This window comes from Crocodylus porosus, unplaced genomic scaffold (genome assembly GCF_001723895.1).
Source record: "Crocodylus porosus isolate Cpor-Errol unplaced genomic scaffold, CroPor_comp1, whole genome shotgun sequence".
Classification (NCBI taxonomy): domain Eukaryota; kingdom Metazoa; phylum Chordata; order Crocodylia; family Crocodylidae; genus Crocodylus; species Crocodylus porosus.
In genome coordinates, this window is record NW_017728948.1 from 56,598,908 (window position 1) to 56,626,796 (window position 27,889).

Genomic DNA, 27,889 nt, shown 5'->3' on the forward strand with positions numbered 1-27,889 from the left:
AAGTTAGAAAGAACAGAGAGGACATTAGAGAACATGATGACAATAATATAGAGAAGCAGATTATATGTAGCAGAAAATGTATTTGCAACGTTCTATCCTCTCTGAGAAATAGGTTGACTCCATGGTGGGTGTTGTATCTTTAGTGTTGAATTGGGAGAGAGTAATCTGACCAGGCAGTTTGTTCCCCAGAGGATAATTTCTGTGAACTGTGGGAGGTAGAAGGCTGCTTTTACAAACCTGCTAAGATGGGTGAGAACTCCAGCCAGTTTCCCAGCTGCCTGGCAGGAAAACAGGTACAGGGGAGGAGAAATGGGAAGAGGTTTGCAAGGATAATATCCAGTTTTCTACCAACAACAGAAATAATTCACATGGGAAGGAAATATCAAGTGATAGGTACATATTTTGACAAAGGAACTTGATATCTAGTAGGAAAGTAAATGGGATGAGGAATCGCAGATTACATCATCTAGTTGAAAGTGTACTTTTAGAAATTACAGCAGATATTTATTTGAAGTTCTTCTGTCTGAACAAACCTAAAGTATAGTGATTCTCAAAGGGAACAAAACCATTGGTTATCATTAAATAATTTGGTAAAACTAGTACAAATTTAAAATGAAAAGTTGCATGCAGTATTATATAATATTTTTTCTTTGAAACAGTTATCTAATTCTTGTAAATTTATTAAAAGTGATTTGAAGGACTGGTTCCATAGTGTTTTCACACATTTACATTTTTTTCCATTATAAAGGAATTTAAATATATTTTCTTTAAGCTGAAGAAGGGTCAAGCACTGAATTCTGAATCTACTTTTTCTGCTAGATATCTCTTACATTGGTATTCTATCATATTCTGTTAGTGAATATAAATGTTAGAATGTTTTACACATCACTGTGGCTCTCTAGGTTTGTTAGACACTTCCAAGTAAGGTCTTTGAACAAAGTTATCATATTTTACATAAAATTTGCCTTGTCTTGCAGTATAAATCTTTATTATATTATAAAAAATAAGAAAAATGGATGGAATTTATATTTCCATTATTAAAATCGTGTATATTCAGCAACTCTGCCCCCATGCCCAAATTTATTCTTTCTACTGTTTCTTTATATTTAGTCTCACTGTTTAAAAGTGGTATTAATAACACTGACCTTAAAATGTATATTGAGTTTGGAGCAAAACATGTATACTAAATTTAATTTTTCTACCACTGTGAGATGAAGTCTTTCCAAGTGGTACCAGCCATGAGATTTAAAAAATAAAAATGAATTGTCCTGTACAGATCATATTGTGGTGATGCTGTATCACAAAATTGACTGATGTTTCTAAAAGGCATCAAGACTCCCAGACAGAACTTTCCACAGAATTTTCACTCTTCTTGTTAGAATATTACACTTTGTATTGCTGAGAGCTCCTATCAGTGCTGCCATTAAAAACTGTATATCTACCTACTATCTTGAGCTGCTACTTGGAAAAGCATGAGACAACATTGATTGATTCCCCCCACAGTTAGCTGCAACTCCTGATTAACAAAAGGTCACTTATGTTCTCTCAAGGCTGGACTGAGTTATGCTCTCAAAGAATACAGTTGCTACCTTCAAAGCTCTCTAGGACTGAAATTAAGTTCCTGTGTAACTCTGAGCTCTAGAGGACTTTAACTTTGATCCTAAAGAGCTTACAAATTCAGCAGAAATGAAGCACTCAATTATCAGAACCTTAAGGGTTACAAAGGTTTCAGATATTCCCAAAGACCTTTCATAAAGTGGAGGTTTATATGTAGGTGCAATTTCTGAAGCCAATTACATTACTGTCCCAGAAAATAGTTTGTTCAAAGCAGTTGACAAAGTATCAAGAAAAAATATCTTGGTTAAAGCTTCCAACAGTTACTTTATTTCAAAGACATCCTAAATATGCGGGCTGCAACCTTCTCCTTATGATCATGATTTACTTAACTCAGATTCTTTCAACAAAGATAATAAAAGTGAGGTTTTCAAAGTTTGTTGTTTGAGATAGATATCAATATTGATATATATATATATCTATGTGTTTGTTGTTCCCAGGGTTTGTTGTCTGATAGATCCATCTGTCTCTCTCTTCCCTCCCCCCATATATATTCTAATATTATAAAAGCCTAAGTCTGTCTGTCTGTCTGTCTATAATGCTTTATTTCCACTTTGATTGGCTGATTGAAACAGTCGATCGGACTACTTCAAGTATGTAGGAGCACCGCCGTGATTCCGAAGCCATGCCGATGACTGGACAGAGGGTGGGGGAGCTGAGGCCAGCTCCCCGACCCCGCTTCCTGCAAGAGGCAGAACAATGGCAGCATGGGGCATTAGGTGGCAGCACTCCATCGCAGGGCCTCCCCTCTGTCATTCTTGATGGGCAACTGACGTGTGTGTGTGTACACACACATACAAACAGCAAGCCTTGGTAACATCACTTGTATTATTTGAAGGGAGATGGAGAAAAGATAGGTCTCTAGCCTTTGTTCAGAGGTTGGATTGTGAGGTACATACCTCAGTGCATGTATCTAAGGTAAGTTGGAACTCAGGGAAGATAAATAAAGTTCATGTAGAAACAATCAATGAGTTTTTGAGACCTGTTGTAAATGGTGGGAAAAGGTAGAGAAAAGCTTCATTGTACCCTAGTTAATAATCCCTCAATGTTTTCAGGTTTAATTTGAAGCTTCCACTAAGCATTTATGGACATATTTTTACACTAGAATTTAGTTTCTTTTTGATTAAAAAGAATTTCTAAACTATTATTCTACAGTAAATTCATGAAAACTTTTAAGCCTATGAAATAAGTAATTTCTGAATGACCATCTCTTCCAAAAAGGTTGAAAAAATTCTAGCTGGAATGTGTTAGTGGATTGTGAAGAGTTCCCTCTCTTAAACAAGCTAAAATTGCACAATTTTGTAACTTGTTGAAATGTTCTATTCTATAAACTTTCCATAAAACTTAATTTCTTGTCTGAGGTTAAATATGGTGGTTGTTAGGTGTAAATTTTTATTTAAAAACAAACAAAATCAAGTTAGAAAGACCATGGAAATGAAACCTGGGTCCAAGATCTTCAAAAGAGGTGCAAAAAGGAAAGCTCCTAAACCTTAAATAAATAGCCTAATTTTCAAAGTACTGTAACACATGTTGTAGCCATGCTGGTTAAAAAATTATGTGAAAGGCAATGATTTCTTAGGGCGATTTATTTTATTGGACTGAGTATGTAGTTAGGATAAAGCTAAACATGTTTGTGAATCTAAGACATTCTATTTAATTTTCAAAAGCACTGATGATCATCCAACAGAATCTGTTGAAGTCAATGGAAACAGCTGAATGCCCAGTACTTTTTAAAACTATGCCATTTATTTAAGTGCCTAAATAAGATTAGTCTTAGGAGCCTCATAAGACATTCAGACTTTGAATGTTGGCTTAGAATAAAATGCTTCTTTTAACCTTATTGATATTATGACTCTAAAATGAAAGCTCAATTGTTGGGAGGGAGAAAGGGAATACAATCCTTTGCCTCATCTACTTTACATACAAAGCAATGAACAATTTCTATCATGATCCATATATCATCATTCTGCATTTCTGTTCTGTCTACAGTGCTCAGTAACTGGACCTAAATTAATTTTTACATTGTTGGATAAGAACTAGCATAAAGGTTTCACAGAATAAAATGAAGACTCCTTATATGTTCCAATGTTTTTTTTTTTAGTGACAGACATGTCATTTCAAGCATAGACAATTTAGCCAGTCTCCAGCACAATCTATACTGATCTTTATATAGCTACACCTATTACCTTCTTCCTTTGCAATTCGCAGCGTCAAGATAACTAGCTCTGCACAAGGATAACAGGTGCTGTTGTATTGCTGTAACAACACAGAGCCTTACGTTTACATTACACTTTTTATATATGCACGTACCAAATCCTTCAGTACTAACAATTCCCATTTTTAAATACTTTTTTTTCCTCCTTTACTCCTCATAGAATGGGATGTGCTCCAAGATGTTTTAATTATGTGCTTTATTACCATCCTGCACTGAAACACTTCGTTATCCTAAGGATTTTGCAGAATTGAGTAATTTATTAGTAGTTTCACTACATGGCCTTCTGTCTCCCTACATGACCAAAATCTCTCCTTTTTTCTGCCTGCCTCTTCACAACAATCTACTCTCCCATTCTTATTTTAATATTTTATTTCTTGCTCTTTAGATCTATCTTAACTTGGCATAAGCAGGTTTCCAAGTATTTGAGATGCAAAATGATCATTCTTCTACAGTTTGACCAGTGTAGCAATTCAGATCTCAAGATCAGAATCCTGGTTTTTTACTACCTGACACTTCGGTAGACATTTATATTTATGGAAAGTAACAGTAGCAGTTTACATCCATTTGGCACATGAAGAAATACAGTGTTTAAGACTATACAGAATTTGTCACCAAAGTCTTGTTTTTGAGATTCTTAACCAGCTAAAACTGTATGTAGATATACTTCCTATGCAACTTTTCCAGAAAATCTCATTCCCAAAAAGGTGCACGAGAACCTCCTTTTCTTTCTATATGTTCAACTTTTAGGATGAGTTAACAATTTAATCCTTTGTATAATATATCCATACTAGTTTATTTTATTCCTGTGACCTTGTGTTCAGAAATAAAGAGCCCCTACAGCTTATACTAACAACAAAGTTGTGGATAAAAAAAAACCCTCCCCTTCCCTCCCCCCAATAATGTTATTGTAGATCCTTTATATTCTTCATATAACATTGGACAAACAACAAATGATACTTCTAGTTAGCAACCTCCTAGTCTTCAGATAATCTGCACCCTCTGTAGACCAATTAAATAGTTCACAGGTGTTCACATTAACAGCTTTAACACAAGAACATGTTTACTTAAGGATCTTTTAAGTGTTTATACTAATAAAATTAAATACAATGTCTTTAAGAAACCAGGATTACTTACATGTTTTCAGTATTGGACTGCCTTAGCAAGAAGTGCAGTTATAAACCAGAATATCAGAACCATTTCTGTATATAAGAATGACAGGATGTTGTTACAGGGTACCTTTAAACCATTCTAAATCTGGATTCTTAGGCAGTGTTGAAGTTAGACCAGTTTCAGAGGAGTAGCAGGTGAAGCTGTAATACCGACATAATTATGACTTGCTACTAGAGGGCCTGGCAAACAGGATCATGGTCAGGAGCCAGGTTTCTATCTTTCCTCTGGGAAACGAACCCCAAAATTCATTGTGGCAAGCTCATAGAACCCAGGTACACATGTCCCCCCAGGATCCATGCTGTCATCACACTCAGTGCTAGGCACCCATTTTCCCTTCCCCATGAAGGAATGTGGGGAGCTGGGAAGGAAAGACGCATCCTTCCCTTTCAGATTTTCTTGGCTAGGGGACTGTTACCTGGATTTGGGTTATGCTCTGAGAGGAGGGATGTGTGCCCAGCCCAGGGACTTGGATTAGGTCATGTGGGGTCCTTGGAGCTGGCACCATGATTGAGAGTAGGTTCAGACTTCATATCAGGAGGCATTACTTTATGGTTAGGGCTGCCAGGCTCTGGAATGGGCTCCCAAGGGAGGTCATGCTTGCCCCTACCTTGCGGGTCTTCAAGAGGAAGTTGGATAGATATCTGGCTGGAGTATTATGATCCCAGTACTCATTCCTGACAAGTGCAGGAGGTTGGACTTGATCTGGGTGGGGGTTTTTTTTGAGATATGAACAAACATCCAAGATTTTGCTGATAGAACTGCATTTCCTAGCTTGCCCTAGTGAGTGTGCATGTTTACCAAGGATCTGGGTTTTCTTTTCACTGCAGAAAAACATGGATTTTCCTCTTTAAAGGACGAAGCTTTGGGTTTCCCCTTGCAGGCTGGCAGACTTCCAGCCTGCAAGGAGCTGCTTGGGTTGATTAGAGGCAGGGGGTGGCATGTGTATCTCCGTGCACATGCACATGTCCAGTATACAGCCAGGCAGGGTAGTGGGAGTGGCCCCTGCTGCTGGATAAAGGCAAGTCGATGACAATCAGTAGTTGGAGGTCCAGGGCTAGGGGACTGTCCAGGGGGCTGTGTGTGTTTGTATGGGTGTGCGCTCATGTGGCAGGTGTTTGTGGAAGGGGATGGGTGTGTGAAGGAAAGCGGATGCCTGCTAGTGCTAGGGGAAGGTGTCTGGGTGCTGGGACTGCAACAGGGCTGACAGAAGATGCCTTCCTCATCAGCAGGGGATGGGGGCAGAAAGGAGCTGTGTGGTTGGGTGAGCAGCACTAGGGCTGGAGCCTGTGTTTGCTGGAGCAGGGCAGCCAAGAGACTGCTTGTGGGGGAGCATGGCAGGCTGCCTGGTACAGTGCAGGAGGCCCAACCCAGGGTGAAGGGTGCCACAGGTCTTCCCTCCTCCCTCTAGCCCACACCAGGGCCAGATTTGCTCTGCTACCATCCGCATGAGCAGGAGCCACCACAGCTGTCGCGCTTTGTCTAGGTTGGGACAGGATCAGCTGGAGGCCCCTTTGGCAGGGCTGGGGGGAGCAGGGGGTTGAGAGTCAGGAGTGAGGGGCACTTGGAGGGCTGGGGAGCTTTGGCTTGGGAGTGAGGGGCACCAGGTGGGGTGGGGGTCAGGTGTGCGGGGCACTCGGCAGCCCCAGAGGGCTGTGTGTCAAGAGTGAGGGGTACCAGCAGGGATGGAGGGCAGTGGGCTGGGAGTGAGGGACACCAGCATAGCCTGGAGGGCAGGGTACTGTGGGTTAGGAGTGAGGGGTATTGGCAAGGCCAGGGGTGTGCAGGTCAGGAGTTAAGGGCAGCAGCAGGGATGGGGGGCTGCGGGTTGGGAGTGAGGGGCATTGGCAGGGCTAGGGAGAGCTATGGCTTTAGTTTTGTTTTACATTTAATTTCTGAGGCAATAACACTTGTCAATTACTGTAACAGTTAGAAACTGCCCTCCCCCCACAATTATATACCCTCTGATGGGCATCCTCTTTCTTGGAACTGGAAATATGGTAATCTAATCTATTTGAAGGAACAGAAGTATGTTCCATAAATGCGCTGGCAAGTAAAATATGGATCAAACAATTGTTAGCTTAATTTCTACTCATCTGTATCCACTAGCAAGTCTGGTTACCTTTGCATAGCCATTTGATGTGGTCATGTAAGATAATCATTGCAGATGGTGCATCTTCATAAATGATATTGCAACATCAAGTGAAGTTTTCACATGCTTAAAGTAAAATTCCCAACTCAACAGAAGCAAAGCATAATAGGTCATCCGAACTAGATGTAATGATCCAGATTTAATACCAAGCATTTAAAGTGTCAGATCATGACAAACATATTAACACCGTGATGACTTGAAAGAAGGAATTAAAAGAAAATGTAAGCAATTCTGTCCTGGAATACACATTCTGAATCAAAACAAGACTTCATCAAAAACTAAAACTAAACATATCTACGTGTTAGCACTTCAGTCATTGAAACAAATCAGGAAGTCTCTTGTCATCACCCATTTGCACTGAATATAGGTAGTTTAGTGTTATCAGTCATTAGGAATAGGAACACATGCCTGGAAAATGGGCTTTAGAAACATATACTTCCTATATAAGAAGTAGGTAAAACAGGTTCTGCTTTTCCCCTTAAGTAAAAATAAATCTCAGCCTTTTTAGCCTAACTGTATTTAGAGCCATTGGGCTTTCATAATTTTAGATGGTTTTTATTATATAATGTCATGCTCAAATCCACAGGGAAAGACTATTTTTAAATATCCCAACTAATGAAATGCTGATAGGCTTTTATCAAAAGCTTTTCTGGTCCATTCCCATGTAGCCATGAACAGTACAGTTGGGTATCATTTATACAATGGGGGACAAAAATCATACTGCTGATAAAAGCTAGATAAGCCCTCCATATTCCATTAAACACTTTTTGCTTTGAATGTTGTGGGAAAGTCAGAATCATGTAAAAAAAAAAAATAAACAAACAAAAAACCTAGCCAGGAGACGATACCATTATCTTGCCTCTGGGAGGGCTCATGATCAGCAGAGCAGCCTTGTTCTTTACCAATTCATCTCTACTATATGCCAACTTCATTGTAAGACGGCAGGATAGGAATGCTAGAATAAATTACTTTTTATCTACTACCTTTGTAGTACTTAGTTAGCTTTATTATATATTACAATTATATTGTCTAATTGGGGCTGTTTTGTTTGAATTGAGTGAATGTGTGGATTTCTTTTTAATTCATGAATTTGGATACCATATTTAGAATTGTCCCAAATAGTAAATGATTTACTAATGGCCGTTTCATATACCAAATAGATGTACTCATAGGAACAAAAATAGTATCTACCACAGAAAACTAGTTCTACTGTTTTATTATACTTGATCTCTACTTATCTGCTTTAATACTATTAAAGAAAAAATCATTTTGATGTTTCAAATGGGATGTTGTTAAAAGGATGGCAGTAAGTCTTAGGAAGTGAAGAAGTTACAGAAGTCTGCTAACTAAACATTGCAACAGAATACTTAATCACACCAACAAGAGTAACTGTTCCTACAATAGTAATTTCTACACTGTAAATAAAACCTAATGGCATGCATTACCTAGGATCTAACAAGACATCATTTTTTTCCATTAAAACACAGATTTTTCAAATAATGTTTCATGCAATAAAAAGGATAATATCTTTCCTAATTTTAATTCAATAGCACTTCTTTATGTATATTTATGTTGGACAGAGAATGGACATTTTTTTCTAAATGGCTATAACTTATATGTGAGATATTAATGTAATGGTTAACATAGGAATTTAAGATATAGTGTGTCTAAAACATATTGGATGTTTTACTTTCAATGAAGTAAGGAAGAACACAGTTTTGCAGTAAGAGCTAGGGATGATCAGAAAACAAGAAATCCATTTAATGAAAAACTAAATGATTTCTACATTTATTTTTATTCTATATTATACCAAAATTGCAAAGTTTCAAAGTTTGCTTTTTTTTTAAAGCATCTTGTATAACTATTCCACTCACCTGTACGATGTTGAAAATATGATGTTCTGAGTAGCTTAAATTTAAACAATATTTTTCAGTTTTTGGTTGGGAATTTATGAAAAATATGACAATATTCATTCAGAATTCCAAAGGAAACATCTACATCTGAATGAATATTGTCATATATTTGTTGTATATTTCAACAAATATACAAACTAGAAAATATTTTTTTCTCTAATTTGTATTTGTTTTCAAAACATTAGACACAAAAAGTCTTCATTAAAAATCTTGTTATAATATCCTTTTCCCAGCAACAGAAGCTTGTTTTCACTGCTTAATTTTTCTATCTAAAAGATTTGCTACATGGACAAAACAACAAATATTTGATGACAGCAATGATACAAATCCAGTAGCATTATTTTTATAAATAACTTTTTTATACTACAGCATTCTCTGTAATCTACTGAAATTCTAAGCTACATTAATATTGTGTATCAGTTACTAATAGGAATGTATTTCCCCCATGGTAAATCAAATAATTTCAAGACAATATTGAAAAGTCATAGAGCTGTGCTAAAAAACAATGAAAAAGGCATAGAGACAAGCACAAACCTGTTTAAACCTATATTTCTCTCATATACACTTAAGGCCATCACTAGTTACTTGGTGCCTATTTACTTTCTTTCACAATTGCCTATCTACTTTGCAGGGAACATTCAATAATGGTCACCTTTGTGTACTGGAGTTTATTGCACCATAGTTTATTGCTCCCAGGCATGCTGCTTGCACGTTCAGTGGGGACTGCAGCATATTGCACTGGGTTAGGGCAGGCTCTGCTGGCATGAGGCACCAGGGGTCAGCCTGTAGCCTGGGAATGCCCCTCCCCCCACCCCAACTCAGCATGCTGCAGAGAGGCTGGCTGAGGCATGAGTGTACTTCAGTGTGGGGCTAGCACTGTGCCCCAGCCAGCCAGGGCAGTATACTGCTGTAGAATAAAAAACTCTGGAGCAGGATAGTACTTGTATTTACAAATACTATCCTGCTGCAGAATTAATTAGTTTACTGCAGTCTAATAGGTGTGCACATGTAGATGTGCAACATTTACTGCAGAACAAATTAGTCTGCTCCACAATAAGTGTTTCATGTAGATGTGACCATTTGCTATACATTTAAACATAATAGTAAATAATGAAAACAGAGAAATAGAAGGAAATAAAAAATGCATGGAAACAAAAAAAGGATAGGAATAGGCATAGTGATGATCAGGGCATTTTGAATTTTCTTTTCATCTGGAGTCTTTTCAATTGTAAAATAAAGTTACAACAAACACAGTTTCACTAAGGACTCAAAATATGATTCTATTTTTTCTTGCTTTACAGTGCTGTATTATCCCCACCGCCAAATACACACACACACCACCCACACTTTGCTGCGTGGGACAGAAATGCTAACAGGTTTATACTGTTTGCAACCTTTTGTTCTGATTCTACAACTCCTTTTGGGCAAAACCCTGTGTATGATCAGAACCCTATGCATGATGCAGGACTCAGAGAACCCAAGCCAGTACTTCCGTAAGAGAGAGAAACCTAAAGAATTAATGATCATTTTCCATGAAAACCTGTCTGATGAAACACTTCAGATTTTTTTTTGTGATAAGCTTCCCCCAAACAATACAATATTATCATTTTTTCTTAAAGTCGTTGACACAATTTTATTTTGACGTGCGCTATTTTCTACCAACTTTAATGAAAGCTGAATCATGCCTATCATGATGATCAGAGTGCATGTGAGTAACACAACACTTCACCACTATTTTCTCTTTTATACCACAGAAAAAAAACTAAGGCTAAACTGATGCATGTAATCTTTATAGAAGATAACACTCACCTACAGTTAGTTGTCCAGTTAATTGTCCCATGTTATTTCTTGCATTCACTGTTACATTCCTGTCAGACTGTAAGACCAGCGGGCTATCCTGGGAAAAATATGTAAGGCAAAAAAATGAAAAAAGGATTATCATAAAATTAAGATAGAACTAGAACACACACATGACAGGAGAAGCAACTCTTTCCAAACAGGATATTCTTATTTAACATGAATAATTAAATCAAAACATTTTACATATCCAATTTTAAATGAAAGTTCTTGCTGCTTAAAATACTTTATTTTTGGAGACTAAGGTTGAAATTAATTTCTTTTTTTTTCTATCATGGCCATGTTTGGATGATAGGTATAAGCTCAAAAGAACTAATTGTTGCATTTTACATTAACCATAAGTATATATTTAGGGTATATGCTGTATTAATTATATCATACATTATATTATCATTACATTATTATCTTAGTTCAAGGGGCAGGTAAGTACTTCAGGCAGAGGGCTGCTCACAGAGTTCTGGCAAGCTATTGAGGGTTGCATGGGTAGTCCCACCCCTTGACAGGTACCCTGCCCCCTGACTACCATCTTGGGACCCAGAGTCGCACCCCTTGGCCCCAACCTTTCCTACTGGAAGCCCCTCTCTTCACCCCCAGAAATATTCCCTTCTGCAAGGGGTTTTGCCACCTCAGAACCAGAAGAACACCAAATTATAGTCTAAAAAATCAAACATCTACAACATTCATTAATGATTTAAAAAAAATATTTTGTCCTGATTTACATGTGTTTGTGTAGTGTGCATAGAGGTGATTGTATATAATAGCTTTAAATGAAGTTGTACTCTTATATACTATGGGGGATGAGGGGGAGATTAGGTGTGTGGGGTGAGCGAGCATGTTGGTATGTGTGGATATATGGGGTGTGGGTGGGTATGGGGTTTGTTGGGGGAAATCATGGGGAGGATGGCTGGGGTCTGTCAGAGGGTGTGGGGTTCTGTGTGTATACCACTGCAAGGGGGGGTGTGGGTGTATGTGTATGGTTGGCTGTGCATGTGGGACTCACCCTACGAACACACACACTCTTCCTCTCCCTCCCTAATTGCACATACACTGTGCTTTGCTCACTACACACATCCACACACAGACTGTGTGCTTCACTCACCACACACACACTGTGTAATTTGCTCACCACACACACACACACACACACACACAGTGTGCCTCCTTCATTATATACACTCTCTCTCTCTCTCTTCCCTTCCTTAATTGCTCTCTGTCTCTGTCTCTGTCTTCCTCTCCCTCATTACATGGACACACACACCTCTCCCACTCCTGGCCTCAGGGTACCAGCATGGCCTTATGCTCCTGCAGTCCAGTGATGCAGCCAGGGACCATGAGCTGCATGCAGAGAAAGCAGCGGCAGGCACAGGCTTTGGTACATGTGTGGGGGGATTAGGAAGCGGCTGTGGGGGGGTAGAGCCAGCCTGGTCTCTCCTGACTCCTGCTGGCTTCCCCTGGGTCCTACTGCCCCTGACGTATGCCATCTTTGATAGCAGCTAGGAGCACATAAATATTATTTTTTTAAACTTCTTAGGTGCCTTGTGAGCCAAATCTGGCCCGCAGGCCATATTTTGCCACCCCTATGTTATATACTACTCTCCTTTGGTCACAGCTAATCAGTATTATAACCTAACTTAAACTATTTGTCTTTCGTGTTAATACAAAATTGTTATTTTATTTTGCAGATGGAAAAAAAGAGGCAAGGAAGGTGAGCGCTTTCTAGCACAGCTATGGCCAAGCTACCTTAAGTACTACTAGCAGTCTACTCTGCTACCAAGGAACTCAGCAAGTCCTAACTGCAAGTAGCCATTAAATTTCTTGGATGAGTTTTTCAGCCCATGTCAAATATCATGCTTCTCTGGCTATACTTTTAGCAGGACCCAAGATATTCAGTTGAAAGCTAGCCTAGCTATGCCTATATTATTCAGTAGTCTAAATTATAGGCACACATTGTTTCTTATCTCCTACATGTCTAAATCAGAACATTTTACAAGGACAGTCCTGGTTTTTCGTAGTTGTCCTTGGTATCCTGAGAACTTCTTTATGATACCTAAATCATTCCAATTTTTTTAGTTAAGCAGTTTAAGGTTTCACGTAAAATTTTGCATAACTTACTGCTATTTTGAAACCCCCCCCCCCAACAATTACCACACTTTTACTCTCATCAGTTATCAGGCACAATTATCTTTGTATTGTGTCAGTAGCTCCTCAAGGTCAAAGCTTGTCTTATCTTGTCAGAATGCATCATCTTGTTGCTACTATGGATTCAATGAGTATATAATCAATAGGAGTGTGCAAAGTGGGATCTATTTGATTTGGATTTGGATTTGGATTCAGACTGAATCAGGGACAGTGATTCAATTCGTTGATTCAGATCACTGTCCTGATTCGATTAGCTGAATCTGAAGATTTGATGCTGATTCTGAGAATCAGCAATATGGACATAGACACAGCTTTAAATGTTTTTTCTTCATACCTTGAGGTATCAGCACAGCTTGTGAATGCTGAGATGCTGGAGCACATGGAGTGTCCCACAGGAGTGGGGTGAGGGGCCCTCCATGTGCCAAGCATAGAACCAGGAAGTGAACTGGAAGTACTTCCAGTCCAATTCCAGGTCCACTGGGAATCACAAAGCCCACCCCCCCTGCACCTGCCTGGCTTGGCAATAAGCCATGGGGGGACCCCAGGTGCCCATCGCCAAGCCAAGAGGGTTTGGGGGGGACCCCTGAATGCTCTCTGGCAGACCCAAAAGTGGACCGGAAGTGTTTCTGGTCCATTTTCAGGTCTGCTGCTGAGTGTGCTGGGGAGCCCCTTGTGCTTCTGTGGAATGCTTCATCTGCCCCGCCACTGCAGCATTCATGAGCCACCTGCTACTTAGAGGTATGTAGAAAAAAAGTTAAAAGTTGTATATATGTCTGAATCACTGATTCTTTCCAAATCTCTCCGAACCAATTTGGACAGTTCTGAATTGGGCCAAATCTCTACTGATTTGAGTCACAGACTGAAGCTTCGCACAGCCCTAAGAATCAAGTCACTGTAAAATCTTTACTTTGGCTTATCAGAGTAGGGGGTTGAGAAGGGAACTGTTTGATATTGTCATCTAAAATACAGAAATGGGGGAAGCAGCAGAAATGGGGAAAACGGAAAACAAAGCAGCAGAGTCCAGCTGCTTTTTACCTGTGGAAATCAAAGACTTCCAAACAGGCCAAAACAGGGATCTCATGAATATTGTATGATCCTGAAAGTATATTTTTATTTTTTAAAATAGATCATCTCATGTGTGGAGAGCAAATCCCATAGGGGGAAAAAAAGACTTTTAGAAAAAATATTTTCCTAATGATCTTCTTTATCTAAATTTATAATGTTGGGGTCTGCCTCGATCAGTGATTCTCAGCCAGGCTGCTGCATCACTCTAGAGTGTCTTGACATCCTTTCAAGAGTGCTGTGGGGTGCCATACAATGTGCAAATATGATTCAGAACGCGCCCTCCCCCACTCATTTCAAAGAGAAATGCATTGTGTAGAAAACTTTCTGACCTGTTGTGGTCTTTCTAAGTTTTTTGCAATAGAAGAATAGCTCTGTTTTTCTAGTCAAAAATAAGTGACAGTGAAGAGCTGACACACTCTAAGGGGTGCCTTGAATCTAAAAAGGTTGAAAACCATTGGCCTAGATGAACAGCTCAGTGGTGATGAAGATGGCATTCTATCAGTTACATTTGACAAGAATGGAGGAGCCTTATCCAGGGTTGCCAGCTATCCATAAAGTTTAAGATGGTTAGTAAAAAAATCAGGCTAAAAATGCCTGTCCTTAAATTCCATTAAAAAGTTGATCCATTGGTAAAAACTCCAGCAGCCAGCATGGATTGAAGTTTCATGGTGGAAGCAGCTGTAAGCAGTACTGAAGCAGAGACAGAAGACAGCAGTGCCACCTGGTGTCTGAGTGGGAGTGTAACACCTTGAAGGGAGCTCTTTTCAGGGCTTTGTAGACCTCTCCCTGCTCCAGCGTGTACTTTTGCTGTTGCTGAGTACCATCTGGCTACCTCTCTTTTAATACTCCTCGGTTGCAGGTAGGTTTCTTTTGGAGTTCCCAAATCCCAGCATGGAACTAAGTATTGCGGGACAGTCAGGGAGGGCAGAATTGTGTAGGCTAAAGGCACCTGTAGTAAGTTTTTCTCTCTTTCCAGAAAAGTTTATCTTCCTTTTTCCCACCTCCCCAACTTCCTTTTCCCCTCATTTTCGTTGGGAAGCACTAAAGGACCCAAAGTTTGAATGATGAATTAGAATTAGACTTTAATTTAGCACACCTCCCTCTGACCTTTCATTTGGCTTTCCTTTATAATAGAAATACTCTTACTGATTTCCCCCGATTTTTAATCTCAAAATGTTAGTCAGTCTATAGAAACATACTCTGACCTAATTTCTAGCATTGTAAATATGTTTGTCTATCACTGGACTATGCAACTACCTTACTTAATGGCTTGCCAAGCAGCTTGCCCTCATGGAGCTTGGCAGATGAAAGGTGCTGCTTGGCTTGTCCATTTTTCCAGGCGCAGAGCTATAACTGTCTGCAAGACACTGTGTTCAAAGCAACAATTTGAGCTGAGACTATGACCATATCAAGGGACGTATCAGCAACAAAAGCAGCTGCTAGGGATATTTTTCTCAGCACTAATTTGATTTCCGCGTCCCTTATGGACCTTTGAAGATCATTAGCCCAGGCAACTGCTGCTCTGGCAAGAGGTTGTAGTAAAAGACAGCTGTGTGGCTGACACCTCAAAAATGTATCTTTAAAAATCCCTTTTCTTTCTGCTTAATTAACGACAGACGAGAAAGAGCCTCCTTATCCAGAAAAACCAAACCCTTACCATGACAAGTTATTTGCATCTACTTTTCTTTCTGAACTGAGAACCTAAATTTTGGAATTTACTGAGGCAGCCATTTGATTGCTTAGATTTCTCAGTAACTTTTTCTGATTAGAAGGGTTCTTCCCTCTTACTTAACTTTATCTTCGCTCTTACTTAGAAGTACTTGTCTTTCCTGTTAGTATTTCTCTACTCCTCAACTTTCTTGGGATGGTGCTCTGATTACAAAATGACGACTTAGAATCTTCACTACAGTGTCATGAAAATATCAAGGTACAAGCCTGTCCTGAATCTTTACTCTTCTCACTCCACCCTGGACAGCTATAAGCCATCAAGAATAAGGAAAAAAATGAGGACATCAGTCTGTATTTGAGATCATGCATCTTACGCATGTACTCATAGGGTGAAATCCTGGCTCACTTGAAGTCACTGGCCAACTCTCATTGACTTCAGTGGAATTAGAATTTCACCCATAGGGCTTAATAGAAGGCTTTGGTGGTTTTTTGGTCCATTCTGTCTAAGGACAGAAATTCATAGAAGTTAGTGTTTGTAACAGTCTACTGAGAAGGGCCCTTGTGAGGGTCAATGAACTTATACCTGTATAAGGCAAATGTGAGATGAAACCTGTGCTAAGAAAAAAACCTAAATGAGACCTTGAATGTGCTAAGGTAGGATCACTCTCTTGAAACCACTAGACATGCCATTTTTTTTGGTGGGCTTTTAATGCTCAGTAATGGATATGATAGTTCACAATATATGAGTGTAGATAAAAGTAGTCAGCTGAAAGTTATCATCAAAATATGATCACTGAGCTTTTCCTGTGAAAATAAAATTAAATCTACATTTCAAAACAAATGACACAGAACAGAAAGACAGAAGATTAATTTCCTCATCCATTCAAATTTAGGAGAATTCTATCAGTGGAAAAATACTTTAAAAAACTCACACAGAATTGGAACTATAGTGTAGTTACTCATATGTGATTCATAATGTATCTAGGCCGCCAAATCAGGAGCTACTGAAAAGTACATTAGTAATAATTACATATATTGCAAGGTATCAAAGAGCCTTAGATGATTCTTGACAAGAAAAATCTTTACAGCTTCTGAAGAGAGAGGTTAAACACTCTACAACTATTCCAGCTCCATGATGGTGACTATACAAATTACTCTTTCATAAATGGTAAGAAAAAGTTGGAGTCAGGTCATGACTCCTTCTGGCCTCTCCCATCCATTATTAGTGCATCAGGGGCATACAGACTAAAAAAATACACTCTATATTAAAAAATATTCATATTGCATGAAAAATTTGCTTTGATCTTCCTACATAGAATGTTGAGAAGGAACAATCTTTAATAAAGGTCTCCATTATGGTAATATTATTTTTTGGGGTTTTGAGGCTACTTAAACATATGCAAGGAAAGACGTGATAAAATAGGGCCTTCCCTAACTCCCCAGATAACATCTTCAGTAACAAATTCAGCCTCTGCTCATTCTTGAGTTCTGCACATATACCTTCTTATCACAAACTGGGACAAAAGCCATCTGAACAGGAGAGGTGGGTTCAACTTCCTCCTCCAGCAGACAACAATAGACAAATGACACATGTAGGGGAGCCTCAGATGACACCTACCTAAAAGGTAGCAAAGCATACCTTTGGGCATTGATGGGCACTCCTCACCTTGATGGGCATTTTTGGGAGGCACTGTGTTTTTTAAGGCCCACTTTACTTTAGGTTATTCACTGTCAGACACCAATTACTGCCAAAGTCTATTGCCTAAAGTCTAAACTGAAATCCGTAATGATCTTGAATGCATGTAAGAAACAGAAACTGGATATTCCCCCAGGTTTTCTTAGGGCTTTGTTACATATTAATGTTGGGTGGCTTCTGGAGCTCTTGACCCAGAAGTGAACAATTATTTGGGCTTCAGGTCCACTTAACTTAATAACTTTTGGTGAGTTTTTGAGGGCTAAGAGGGGAGGGGGAATCAATCCTATCCAGCCCACTGGCCTGCCAACTGCTGCTGGGAGCTTGAGAAGGAGGACTTTATCCTGCACCTCTCTGCTCTGCTGCAGCTGGGGCCATACCAGGTCATACAGTGCAGATTACTGTGCACCCCCACATCCACCCCCTTCTGCAGCTGAGCTTCCTATTGGTGCTGCACAGTCCTGGCACCATGGCTACTGACAGCTGGGCCTGCACAGGACAGGATGCGATGCAGTGTGAGTAGCCGCTAAAGGCAACTTCTATCCCTGATCTAGCTGGGAGCATGTGAGAGATGGGTTGGAGAGGGGGGTGGAAACATGAAGCTGGGAGGCAGAGAGCTAGTGGGAGGGGTGAATAGGGAACAGGGATAGATCTAGACTCTTCTCAGTGGTGGCAGATGACAGAACAAGGAGCAACAGTCTCAAGTTGTAGCAAGGGAAGTTTAGGTTAGATATCAGGAAGAATTTTTTTACTAGGAGGATTGTAAAACACTGGAGCAGGTTACCCAGAGAGGTGTTGGAATCTCGATCCTTGGAGGTTTTCAAGACCCAGCTAGACAAATCTTTGGCTGGGATGATATGGTTGGGGATGGTCCTGCTTTGAGCAGGTGGGTTGGACTAGATGACCTCCTGAGATCCCTTCAAACCCTAACTTCCTATGATTCTAAGTTTAAGGCAAAGTAGACTAATTAATTTTGCATTAAAACATCTCTGTCCACACATGCGGACTATTAGGCCAGAGTAAACTAATTGACTCCACCATAGGTTAGTACTGCCACGTACAAGTACTGTCCTATGGTGGAGTAATTTACTTTGCCACAGTGCATGTGCAGATGCTGACAGGGCTGGCTGGGGTGCAAAGGTGCTTCTGTGTGGGGACTGCTTGCTGCTAGCCCTGCATGGAAGCACTCTTGTGCCCCAGCCTGCCCTCCACAGCATGTCAAGCCAGTTTGAAGCAGTCCTGTGCTGTCGAGCTGACCCCTGGGGCCTCCTGCCAGCTTTGGCTGCTCCACCCTGGCTTAGCATGCTGTGGTCCCAGATGCACATACAAAAGGCATGCCTGGGAGCAATAAACTCTGGTTTGAATTGCGCTGGAGTTTATTCAGTCACTTTAATAGCGCGTATGGGTGTGCGCAGCATGTACAACATATAGGAGTCACTGTACTCTGTACGCTTGTACTGAGATTACCTGTATTTGTAAACCTTTTATAGGAATAATTTCTTGGATAGTGCAAAACCTATGAAAACCTTTTAAGTGGAACAGGTTGTCTTATCCACATGAGGATTTTATTTGTATTCACTTCCTCCATTCCTACAGCAGCCAATCCCTTTAGTGTAGTACTGGTTTCTCTCAAGCATTTGGCCTGCTTCAGGCACAACAAACAACTTGCTTTAAAAAAATAAAATCTAAAATTTTTAGAGAGAGATTATTTAAGGTTTTATTCCCTCGATAAATGATTTCATGATTCAAATACCTTAGCAAGTAAAAGTTCTGAATCTATGTGAAGGGTGGGAGGGAGAGACAAACTACTGGGACTATTTACTGAAAGTAGATATAATGAAAGTTAAACTTTTACACTATGGCAGACTTGCAGAGAGAATTTTTCAAACAAAAAATAATTTTCTTAGATTCAGACAGCAATATTTTCCATTTCCCCAAATGGTTATGAATGTGTTTGTGCCAAACTAATGCAGTAATTCTGATTCAGTTATTTTATAAGGTGCATTTTTACCCTGTCTCGTGTCAGAGTAAAAACTTTTCATCTTTCAGTCCTTTTTTCTTGCTCCCAATGTAGTGAAATTATAATCTTGTATTTCTGGCACATGCAACAAGCCATGGAATGATACTAAATTGAGATAATGCTTTGATACCAATACAAGAAGTGATACTTCACAGAACCAAAGGTGAGGTCTTAAATAGAACATACTTTTAAAAACATAATTTATCATCAGCAGAATATTTGGATGTCTTTTGTGTAGTGCTAGCTAAGTTTGGCAGTCAGAAGACGTGTTAAATAGGTACAGGATATATCAAAGTCTATACTGCCTTTAACTAAAAGCAACATGACAGGAATGCAGGCTCCTTCTCTTCTTTAGTCTTTCTATTGAGTCTTTAACAACAGCAATGTTTAATAAAATCAAAGGGATTACAGCAGAGATGTGGAGCTTAAATTGAAGCATGCAGATAGTTTATTGAAGACAATACTTGAAACGTTAGATCTAAAAGATTTCAGTACAATACATTAAAAACAAACTAGCTATATCGGATCCCACTGTCGTCAGGTTATTTACCTGAAACAATTTTGCACTTTGAGTTTGATAGGCAGGGGACAGTTAAACTATTAGGTATATACAGAAATAGTTTAAAGGCTCTCATAGATTTAAATTTAGTTACAAATACAAGAGATCTTAAAAAGCTACAATTCCTTTATCTTTTCCTGCAGAGCAAGGTTAACCTAATTAAAATTAATGAACTTCCATGGGTACTTTATTATCTTTGACTGACATTCCTGCATATTATCAACATATGACTAAGGGAACTGAAATGTGGTCATAAGAAAATTACATAGTTGCAAATAAATGAATAAATAAATAAATAAAATATCTATACAGAGTGAAGGGTTTGGGGGTGCCTTAATTTGAAATTATTACACTCTGTTTTCATGAGGATTATGAAACTGGCTTTTCACAAAAAAGTCCTGTGTTTCTTTATAAGTGCTTTCTGTTTCAAAATTTGAATCAAGTCTATACAGAGCAGATGCATTTGAACAATTTGAGAAAGAAATTACACGTTTCTATGATTTAAAAAACATGTTAAAATATAAGATAGATAAATAACATTGGAGCTAATTCTTATAATACTTTTTGAAGTATGCTTCAAAACCACTGCAAAATTTTGTCTATTCATCAGGTTTTTAGTAAAGTAGGGAATTTGAATATTTGTTTTTGAAATTATACTTTGCTGAATTAGGAATGTTAGACTAGTATGTTAGATTTGCAAACAGTCTAACCAACCTGGACATTTATCATGCCTGTCAGATCTTACGCTGAATTGGACTCACTGATACAACAGCAGAGCAAGAAATGTTGCCCTTTCACACGCTCCATCATAAATAAATATGTCCTGCCACTTAAAACAGACATTTTTCATAACTCTTTTACATTTGGGTTAATATAGTTAGGACCAAGCCTAACACCCGCTGAAGTTGATGAAAACACTGATTGATTGAAAGGACATTGGTTTGGGCCCTTCCTACTGCAAGCTCTCCATGCTTTCCAGTTCATGTACTTCATAGAAAAATATCTTGCTGCTTTTTGAGTCTTCAGTTGCACTTAAACCAGGCTTGATTCATAAGCCAAAGATTCCTTATAAATGCAAAACGTAATTTCACAACCATATTTCTCCTTTCCTCCTTCTTTTCCTCCTCCTCTACCTTCTCCTCCTCCTAAGGAGACAGTACAACATTCAGATGGCTGGTCAGGTATAACTAGGCATCACTATGCATTCATGTAATATAACAAATCTACTAGCTGTTAGGTCATCACAATTATGCCTCTGCTGCAAGCAATAATTACCTGGATGTTTTTCTTTCCAAAATTAACATAACACCAGAGCAAAAGGAAATCATTTGTTATTACCGGTACAAAATCTATGATACAATTGCACTATAGATATGACCACTTGATTGACCAAACTATTTTGACCATTTTTTCCTCAAAGCAGTTAAAAAAAAAAAAATTGGCACCAAAATAAAATGTTTAGGAGGAATAAGGTAATTTATTTAGGTGTGTACATTTTGGACTCATTTTTTCTGGGATAAAGGACAAGGGAACTTACTACCATTTAATTATTATATCACAGTATAGAACTGACACAGTTCAATTTTTATTTATGAAGTCTTTTAAAACTATCATGAGGTAATTATCCGAAAGGGCAGCAGTGTATTTTTAGATGACTTTATAAAGAGTCATTTTATTAACAAGCTCTACTCATAAGCAATGATAGCAGGATTCACATTTGTTGCCAACTATTCAAGTGTTTTAATATGTTTGGACAGATTTAGAGTTACCAGTACGGTAAGTTAATTAACTCACCTTTGAAGGGTATGGCCAATATCCACCCAGGAAAACTAAAACAATTTACATTTTATATTTTGACTCCATTTATTTAAATAAATCACTAGTTTAGGTAAGATAATGTACTTACCTAATGTAGTTTAGGTAAGTTAATGTACTATATACTATGAACTATTATTTTGTACTTTAGCCTTAGGACACACTTAATGAAAAACAAAACAAGATATAATATATGTTCTGTCTCAGTGAAACAATGTTACAATGGTGGATACAGCAGGGAGCTCCTTCAGCATACCTAGCTAGCTGTATCAAATTTATAGGACAACTTTAGTTAGTTGATGACTAAGCATTCATTTTCTGTTCAAAAACATTTTTATATCTCATAAAATATTAACCTATAACACAAATATTTAAACATAGCTTCTAGATCTGAGCAGTAGAAGTATCTACTCAACACTACTTGAGGGCTAGAGCCAACCTTTTAAGATTGATGGACTTTGATTTGTGGTGTCATGACCCTTGGAAGACCAATGCCTATCAGGGGGTGAGATTATATATTACAATTAGATCATGTTAAGAGCACTGAAAACTTGAATGATGACATATTAAGGCGCATTTACTAGTAGTAATTGCCATTTAGGTATCTTGAAGTTAAGCCACTTCAGGCTAGGATTATCTTTGAGCTGTGCTAGTTTGATTAATTTAACTGCTAGGTTAACTGTTCACCTGAGAGAGAACCACCAATTTGCAGTTCTTCAGTATCTGAGGAGGTGCTGCTCCTAGGTGGATTAGCTGTCATCCAGGGGTCTATGGCCCCGGACTCACAGCTAGGAAAAACCAGGCAATAGGTGGGTGGGGATGGGATGAGAGGGGAGAGAGGGAAAAGGGGTGCAGGGATTGGGGGGGGGGTCAGCAAGGGGAAGGAGACAGATTAGGGTTGCATTTAGTGATTTTTTGATGTCTAAAAGCCATGTAAAAGCCACTTAGATGGAGGCAGACTAAGATTGGTTCTACCTATTTATTCCTTTCTTTCGGATATTTATCTTGCTGGGGTGATCCGATCCCAGCTGATTTCCTGCCCCTTGGGCAGGGGGCTGGACCCGATGATCTCATGAAGTCCCTTCCAGCCTTAATGCCTATGAAATCTATGGCTATATGAACAAAAGTTGTTCAGTAATTGTCTTTGACTTTTCTTCTTTTTACACATCATTTTTGCAGAATCAGGTTTGTGTAAATATTCAGACAAAACCTAAAGTCAAATTAATTCATTCCACAATTACAAGACTGATCATCTACATAATTATCACCAGTTCCATAGGTATGAAAAGAATCAGTTCATTATCTTTTCTATATACCACCCTAATTAAATGCTTAGTAATTTTTATTATTTCTACCATAAAATTAGGGTTACCTAGAGTTTACAAAACACCAGATTTTCACCTAGATCACTAGCCAAAGGAAAACCAAATCAACTGGAGGAAAGCTACTTCATAAACAATACCAACATGTCATGAACCAAATGATGGGTCTCAAACAACTAAGTCCAAGAAATAAGATATTTCATTAGCCAATGATGACTTTGCTAATTCAGTAAAGTCACACCAGATGACAAAGCTAACATATTTAACAATTTCTTTGCCTCCATTTTCCTGAGCAGGGACCAGAACAGTCACCCCCCCCTCTGGGCCCCCCTCAGGCCCCAGGGGAGGCACACCTAGGCCAAGGGTTAGTGAGGAACTAGTTAGGGAACTTCTGGAGGGACTGGATGTATTCAAATCAGCTGGATCTCCACCCTAGAGTACTGAGGGAATTAGCTGAGGTCATTGTGGGACCCCTGGCATGGCTTTATAAGCACTCATGGTGTTCTGGTGTGGTGCCGGAGGACTGGAAGAGGGCCAGTGTGGTTCCCATCTTCAAAAAGGGGAGGAAGGAGGACCCGGGAAACTATAGGCCAGTTAGTCTTACCTCAATCCTGAGCAAGCTTTTTGAGAGAATTATTCTGGCACATGTTCACGAGGGGCCAGCAGGGGAGACTATGCTTAGGGGCAACCAACATGGATTCATTAGAGAAAGGTCCTGTCAGACCAACCTGGTAGCCTTCTACGACCAGGTCACCAAATCCTTAGATGCAGGGGTAGCAGTGGACATAGTCTTCTTGGACTTTCGGACACTTATATTTGTTTTAGATTCACTGATTGGGAGAAAAAGCAAATTAAAACTTGATGCTCAGAACTACAGTGGACAAATGCTGGTGAACGTATAAAAGGTAGACATTTTAACTGCCAAAGAAATGAAGCAGACAAGTAGAAGCAAAAGTTGGTTTTAAAATTAATTTCACATTTTTTATCTCACCTTTTTCAAACACAGATTTCACTTGCATGGTTTCTTTTTTTAATAATTATTTATTCATGTTCAGGAGGTGTAGTAACTACATATTTCCAATGGATAAACTAACTATTATACAGCTGGGTGAGCTTTTTTCCCTCTAATTTTAGTTTGTGAAAGCTTTTTATCAATACATTTAGTTGGAGTACATGAAGTTATTTGCTGCACGCAGTCTATGATCATGTAGCTTACTTTATGTAGGTCAGAAGCAGCATGAGCAGACATTTCCCAGTTCTGGGAGCCTCTCTGAGAATACAGTGTAAGTCCGGGTGAGAGAGGGGTAGGCGTTATAAGGAGGGGTTGTGGGTCAATGGGTGGCAGTTGGCAGGATTAGGGAAGGATAGTGGACCTGCAGGGGATTATGGGTCCATGGGAGTGGTGTCTGTCTGGGAGTGGGGGTATAAAAATGGCCTGTTCAGGGTTGGGAGGGTAGGAAGAGTGCAGGATCAGGGCTGGGGCAAACATGGAGTTTTCCCAGGCCCAAGATAGTACTCCAAATACGTGCAGATGTTTGATAGATTGGGCTAATGCATTCCCAATCTAGGTTAGCTCACCTACTCAGAATGATCCTGCCATTTTTGGTCTGAATTAATCCACTCCCCCTCCTCCCCATATTTGCACCGATTGGCATGTACAAGCTGAATCACGGATCAAAAGGAATTCATCATGAATGTAATGAATAATAATCCTAGTTAGGTCAATGTAAAGGTGTACCCTTAGAGTCTGGCTGCCTAATTTGGATTAATTTACAAGTACTAGCACTCTTATTCCCCTGTGGGGATTAACTCCATGGAATTAGTAATTTCACAGAGTTACTATTATCAGATTCCTAAACTGGTTTTTAGCCCTAATCTTCATTTAGGTTCTTCCCTCTTTCTTGATAATCAAATAACTATACTGCTGCTGCCCCCCTCCCCTCTTTTCTCCCCCACATATGGTTGGGGGATACTAGGCCCCTTTCCATGCAAAGAAGAAAAGTAGACTATTGAGGAATGGAGAGCTGTTAGTGCAACAGAAGTCTAAAAGAGCTACAGAAGTAGCTTTCTAACCAACAGAGGTTTGAAGTTGTGGAACAGCCTTCCAGAAGTAGTGGGGGTTTCAAGATGGCAAGTGAAACCAGGGGTATTTGGTTTCAAGATGGTTTTTGGAAGGAACATTATGACTGTTGCATGCAACTGCAGGGAACTGGACTTGAATCAAAGGTGCCTTTAAGTCTTATATCAATTTTGGACTGGACTCTGTGCCCTGAGACACTCCCACAGTGACAAAAAATCTGAAATGACTAGGGGTGAACTCAAGTGTCTTTATGGAATGCCAGAAGCTTGGAGAATAAAAAGGATGAATAGGCTGGCAGATAGGAATTTCTGTCTCAGCAGATGTGTTACAAATAGATCCAGTCAGATGCTCCTCCTCCTTTATTCAGCATTGATGATGCCACAGCTGGAGTACTGTGTCCAGTTCTGGGCACCGCATTTCAGGAAGGATGTGAATAAGCTCGAAAGGGTACAGAGAAGGGCAACCTGTATGATCAGGGGCCTGGAGTGTAGGCCCTATGAAGAGAGACTCCAGGAACTGGGTTTGTTCAGTTTGTTCAGAGAAGACTGAGAGGTGACTTGATAGCAAGTTAACAAGTATGTTAGGAGTGAACACCAAGATCTAGGGGAAAAGGCACCCCTTGGGAGGATGAGGACCAATGGGCACAAACTAGTTGAGGAAAAATTTGAGGCTAGATGTAAGGAAAAACTTCTCTGGTATCTAGAATCTGGACACCAAACAGAGGTGGTGCAGTTGCCATCCCTGGAGTTGTTCAAGAGGAGGTTGGACAAAAATCTCACTGAGTTTGTCTGAGCCCAATAACCTCTTGCCCATGGCAGGGGACTGGACTTGATGATCTTACGTCTCCTTTCTGGTCCTTCCATTCTATGGTGAATGATATTTTCTAGGTTTGATTATAGCAATACGACACAATTAAAACCGTATCTTTAAGAGTTCCAGCTGTTGCAAAATATGACTTATTTATTCAGCAGCACAGATGGCAGGTCCAAGGTTTCAGTTTAAGCCTTCAATGCTTGCATTATGGGACTCGCTGAAATCATAGAAATGTCTGAACTGGATCAAACTAGTAGGTCTTTCTGTACTCTATAATCATTAATGTTTAATGTCTCTGCACAGGAACCTGTACCAGTTACTCCATGGGACCAAACCCTGTTTTAGGCTGTTTTTGGATAAACTGTATATAGGGAAAGCCTCTTAAAAGTTAAGGCAGAGACGCTGTAGCCTGCAAGTCCTGGATTTACTTAAGAATATACGAATGTAAGTTTGCATTGTTTAAAATGTAAATTTCTAGCCCTTACAGTTTTACAGAGAAAACTGAAAATATGAACCAAAAATAACTGATGCAGTTATTTCTAGATGAATCTGAAGAACGTTTGATACACTAAATAGGAGAAGTGCAAATGGTTCAGTGTCTCAATAGACTGTTAACTCCTAGACTGACATGAAAGGCAGCCAACAAATGCTAATCTTGCAGTGCACTGTGTAATAGCATACTGCAGACAGGTTGGCCAAAGACCCATTCAAACATAAGTCAGCTGATGTTGCAAGTAACTAGAAGGCCATGAGTGGTCACCTCTGATTCTCTGGGTAGGAAAGGGAAAATCTGCGACACTCTCAGCTTCATTTGAGAAGATGGTTTCCTCTTACCGCTCCTGGATCAGCTGCTCTCTTTTCCTAATTCACTGAAGTAGCTGTGAGCTAAACTGTGTTGATGTATTAACAAAACCACTGAACCTTGTTGTCCCACCAGCAAATCAGAAATTGATTTATTTAATTTTACTTCTCATACTTGAATATTTTAGCGTCTACAATTTTTTTTAATAATAAAAGTTAGAAAGGTTTTTTCAATAATGCTCCTTTTGAAGGTTTTCATCCCAAGGCTTGGAGAAGACTCGGTCATTGTTGGATCTGGATGACTTAAACTAGCAATGTTTTCAAAGTATTAGTTCTATCTATAGTTTTTGTGTTCAGTAAAGAAGGTATGCATTTCCAAGCCACTCTGAACAGTTTTATTGAAATGTTAAGATTTGTTCATATCACTGTTACCACATTCTAGCTCCCTTTATGCTTATTCCCTTGCTTAATAAATCAAACTGGTATATGGTATTCTTTTTGGGGAATGGACTATTTTTATGACAATCTATATAGTACCTGGGTGCCATGAGGCCTGAATAGAAACAGAGATGCTACCACAAAACAAATAATAATTTGGAAGGAAATGTAGTGAATTGTCTTTGATCAATCATAAATTGTAAAGTTCTCTTTCTCTTGCACCTTTGGACAGAATCTCTTTTAGCCATGACAACATAGCAACTCTTACATTTTTCTTAATTTTGGAAGATGTCACTGTGTCAGGGCACATGGGCACCTGCTACTTTAAGAGGTCAGGTAGCCTGCAAAGCTTATGGCAGCTGCATGCCAGGGCTAATTGAAAGTCAGCTGACCCAGGGACTGGTAGGTGAGACTAAGCCTGAAGAAGGAATCACCTGGCTCAGGAGGGAGTCATTTGATTCATGAAGAGGGCTGGGCTTAAAGCAGACATAAGCCTAAGCCTTGAGAGAAGCCAATAGTAACAGCTTAGAACACGCTAAAATAACATCATCTCAACAG

The 27,889-nt window shown here is 39.3% G+C and overlaps 1 protein-coding gene across 1 annotated transcript in view; it reads right to left on the reverse strand.

The window, feature by feature from the left end:
- SGCZ (sarcoglycan zeta) overlaps nucleotides 1–27,889 on the reverse strand; it is a 517,747-nt gene that overhangs the window by 175,116 nt on the left and 314,742 nt on the right. The window contains exon 3 of the mRNA XM_019553415.1: nucleotides 10,871–10,958. Within this exon, the coding sequence (XP_019408960.1) occupies nucleotides 10,871–10,958 (88 nt within the window). The remainder of the gene's footprint in view (nucleotides 1–10,870; nucleotides 10,959–27,889) is intronic.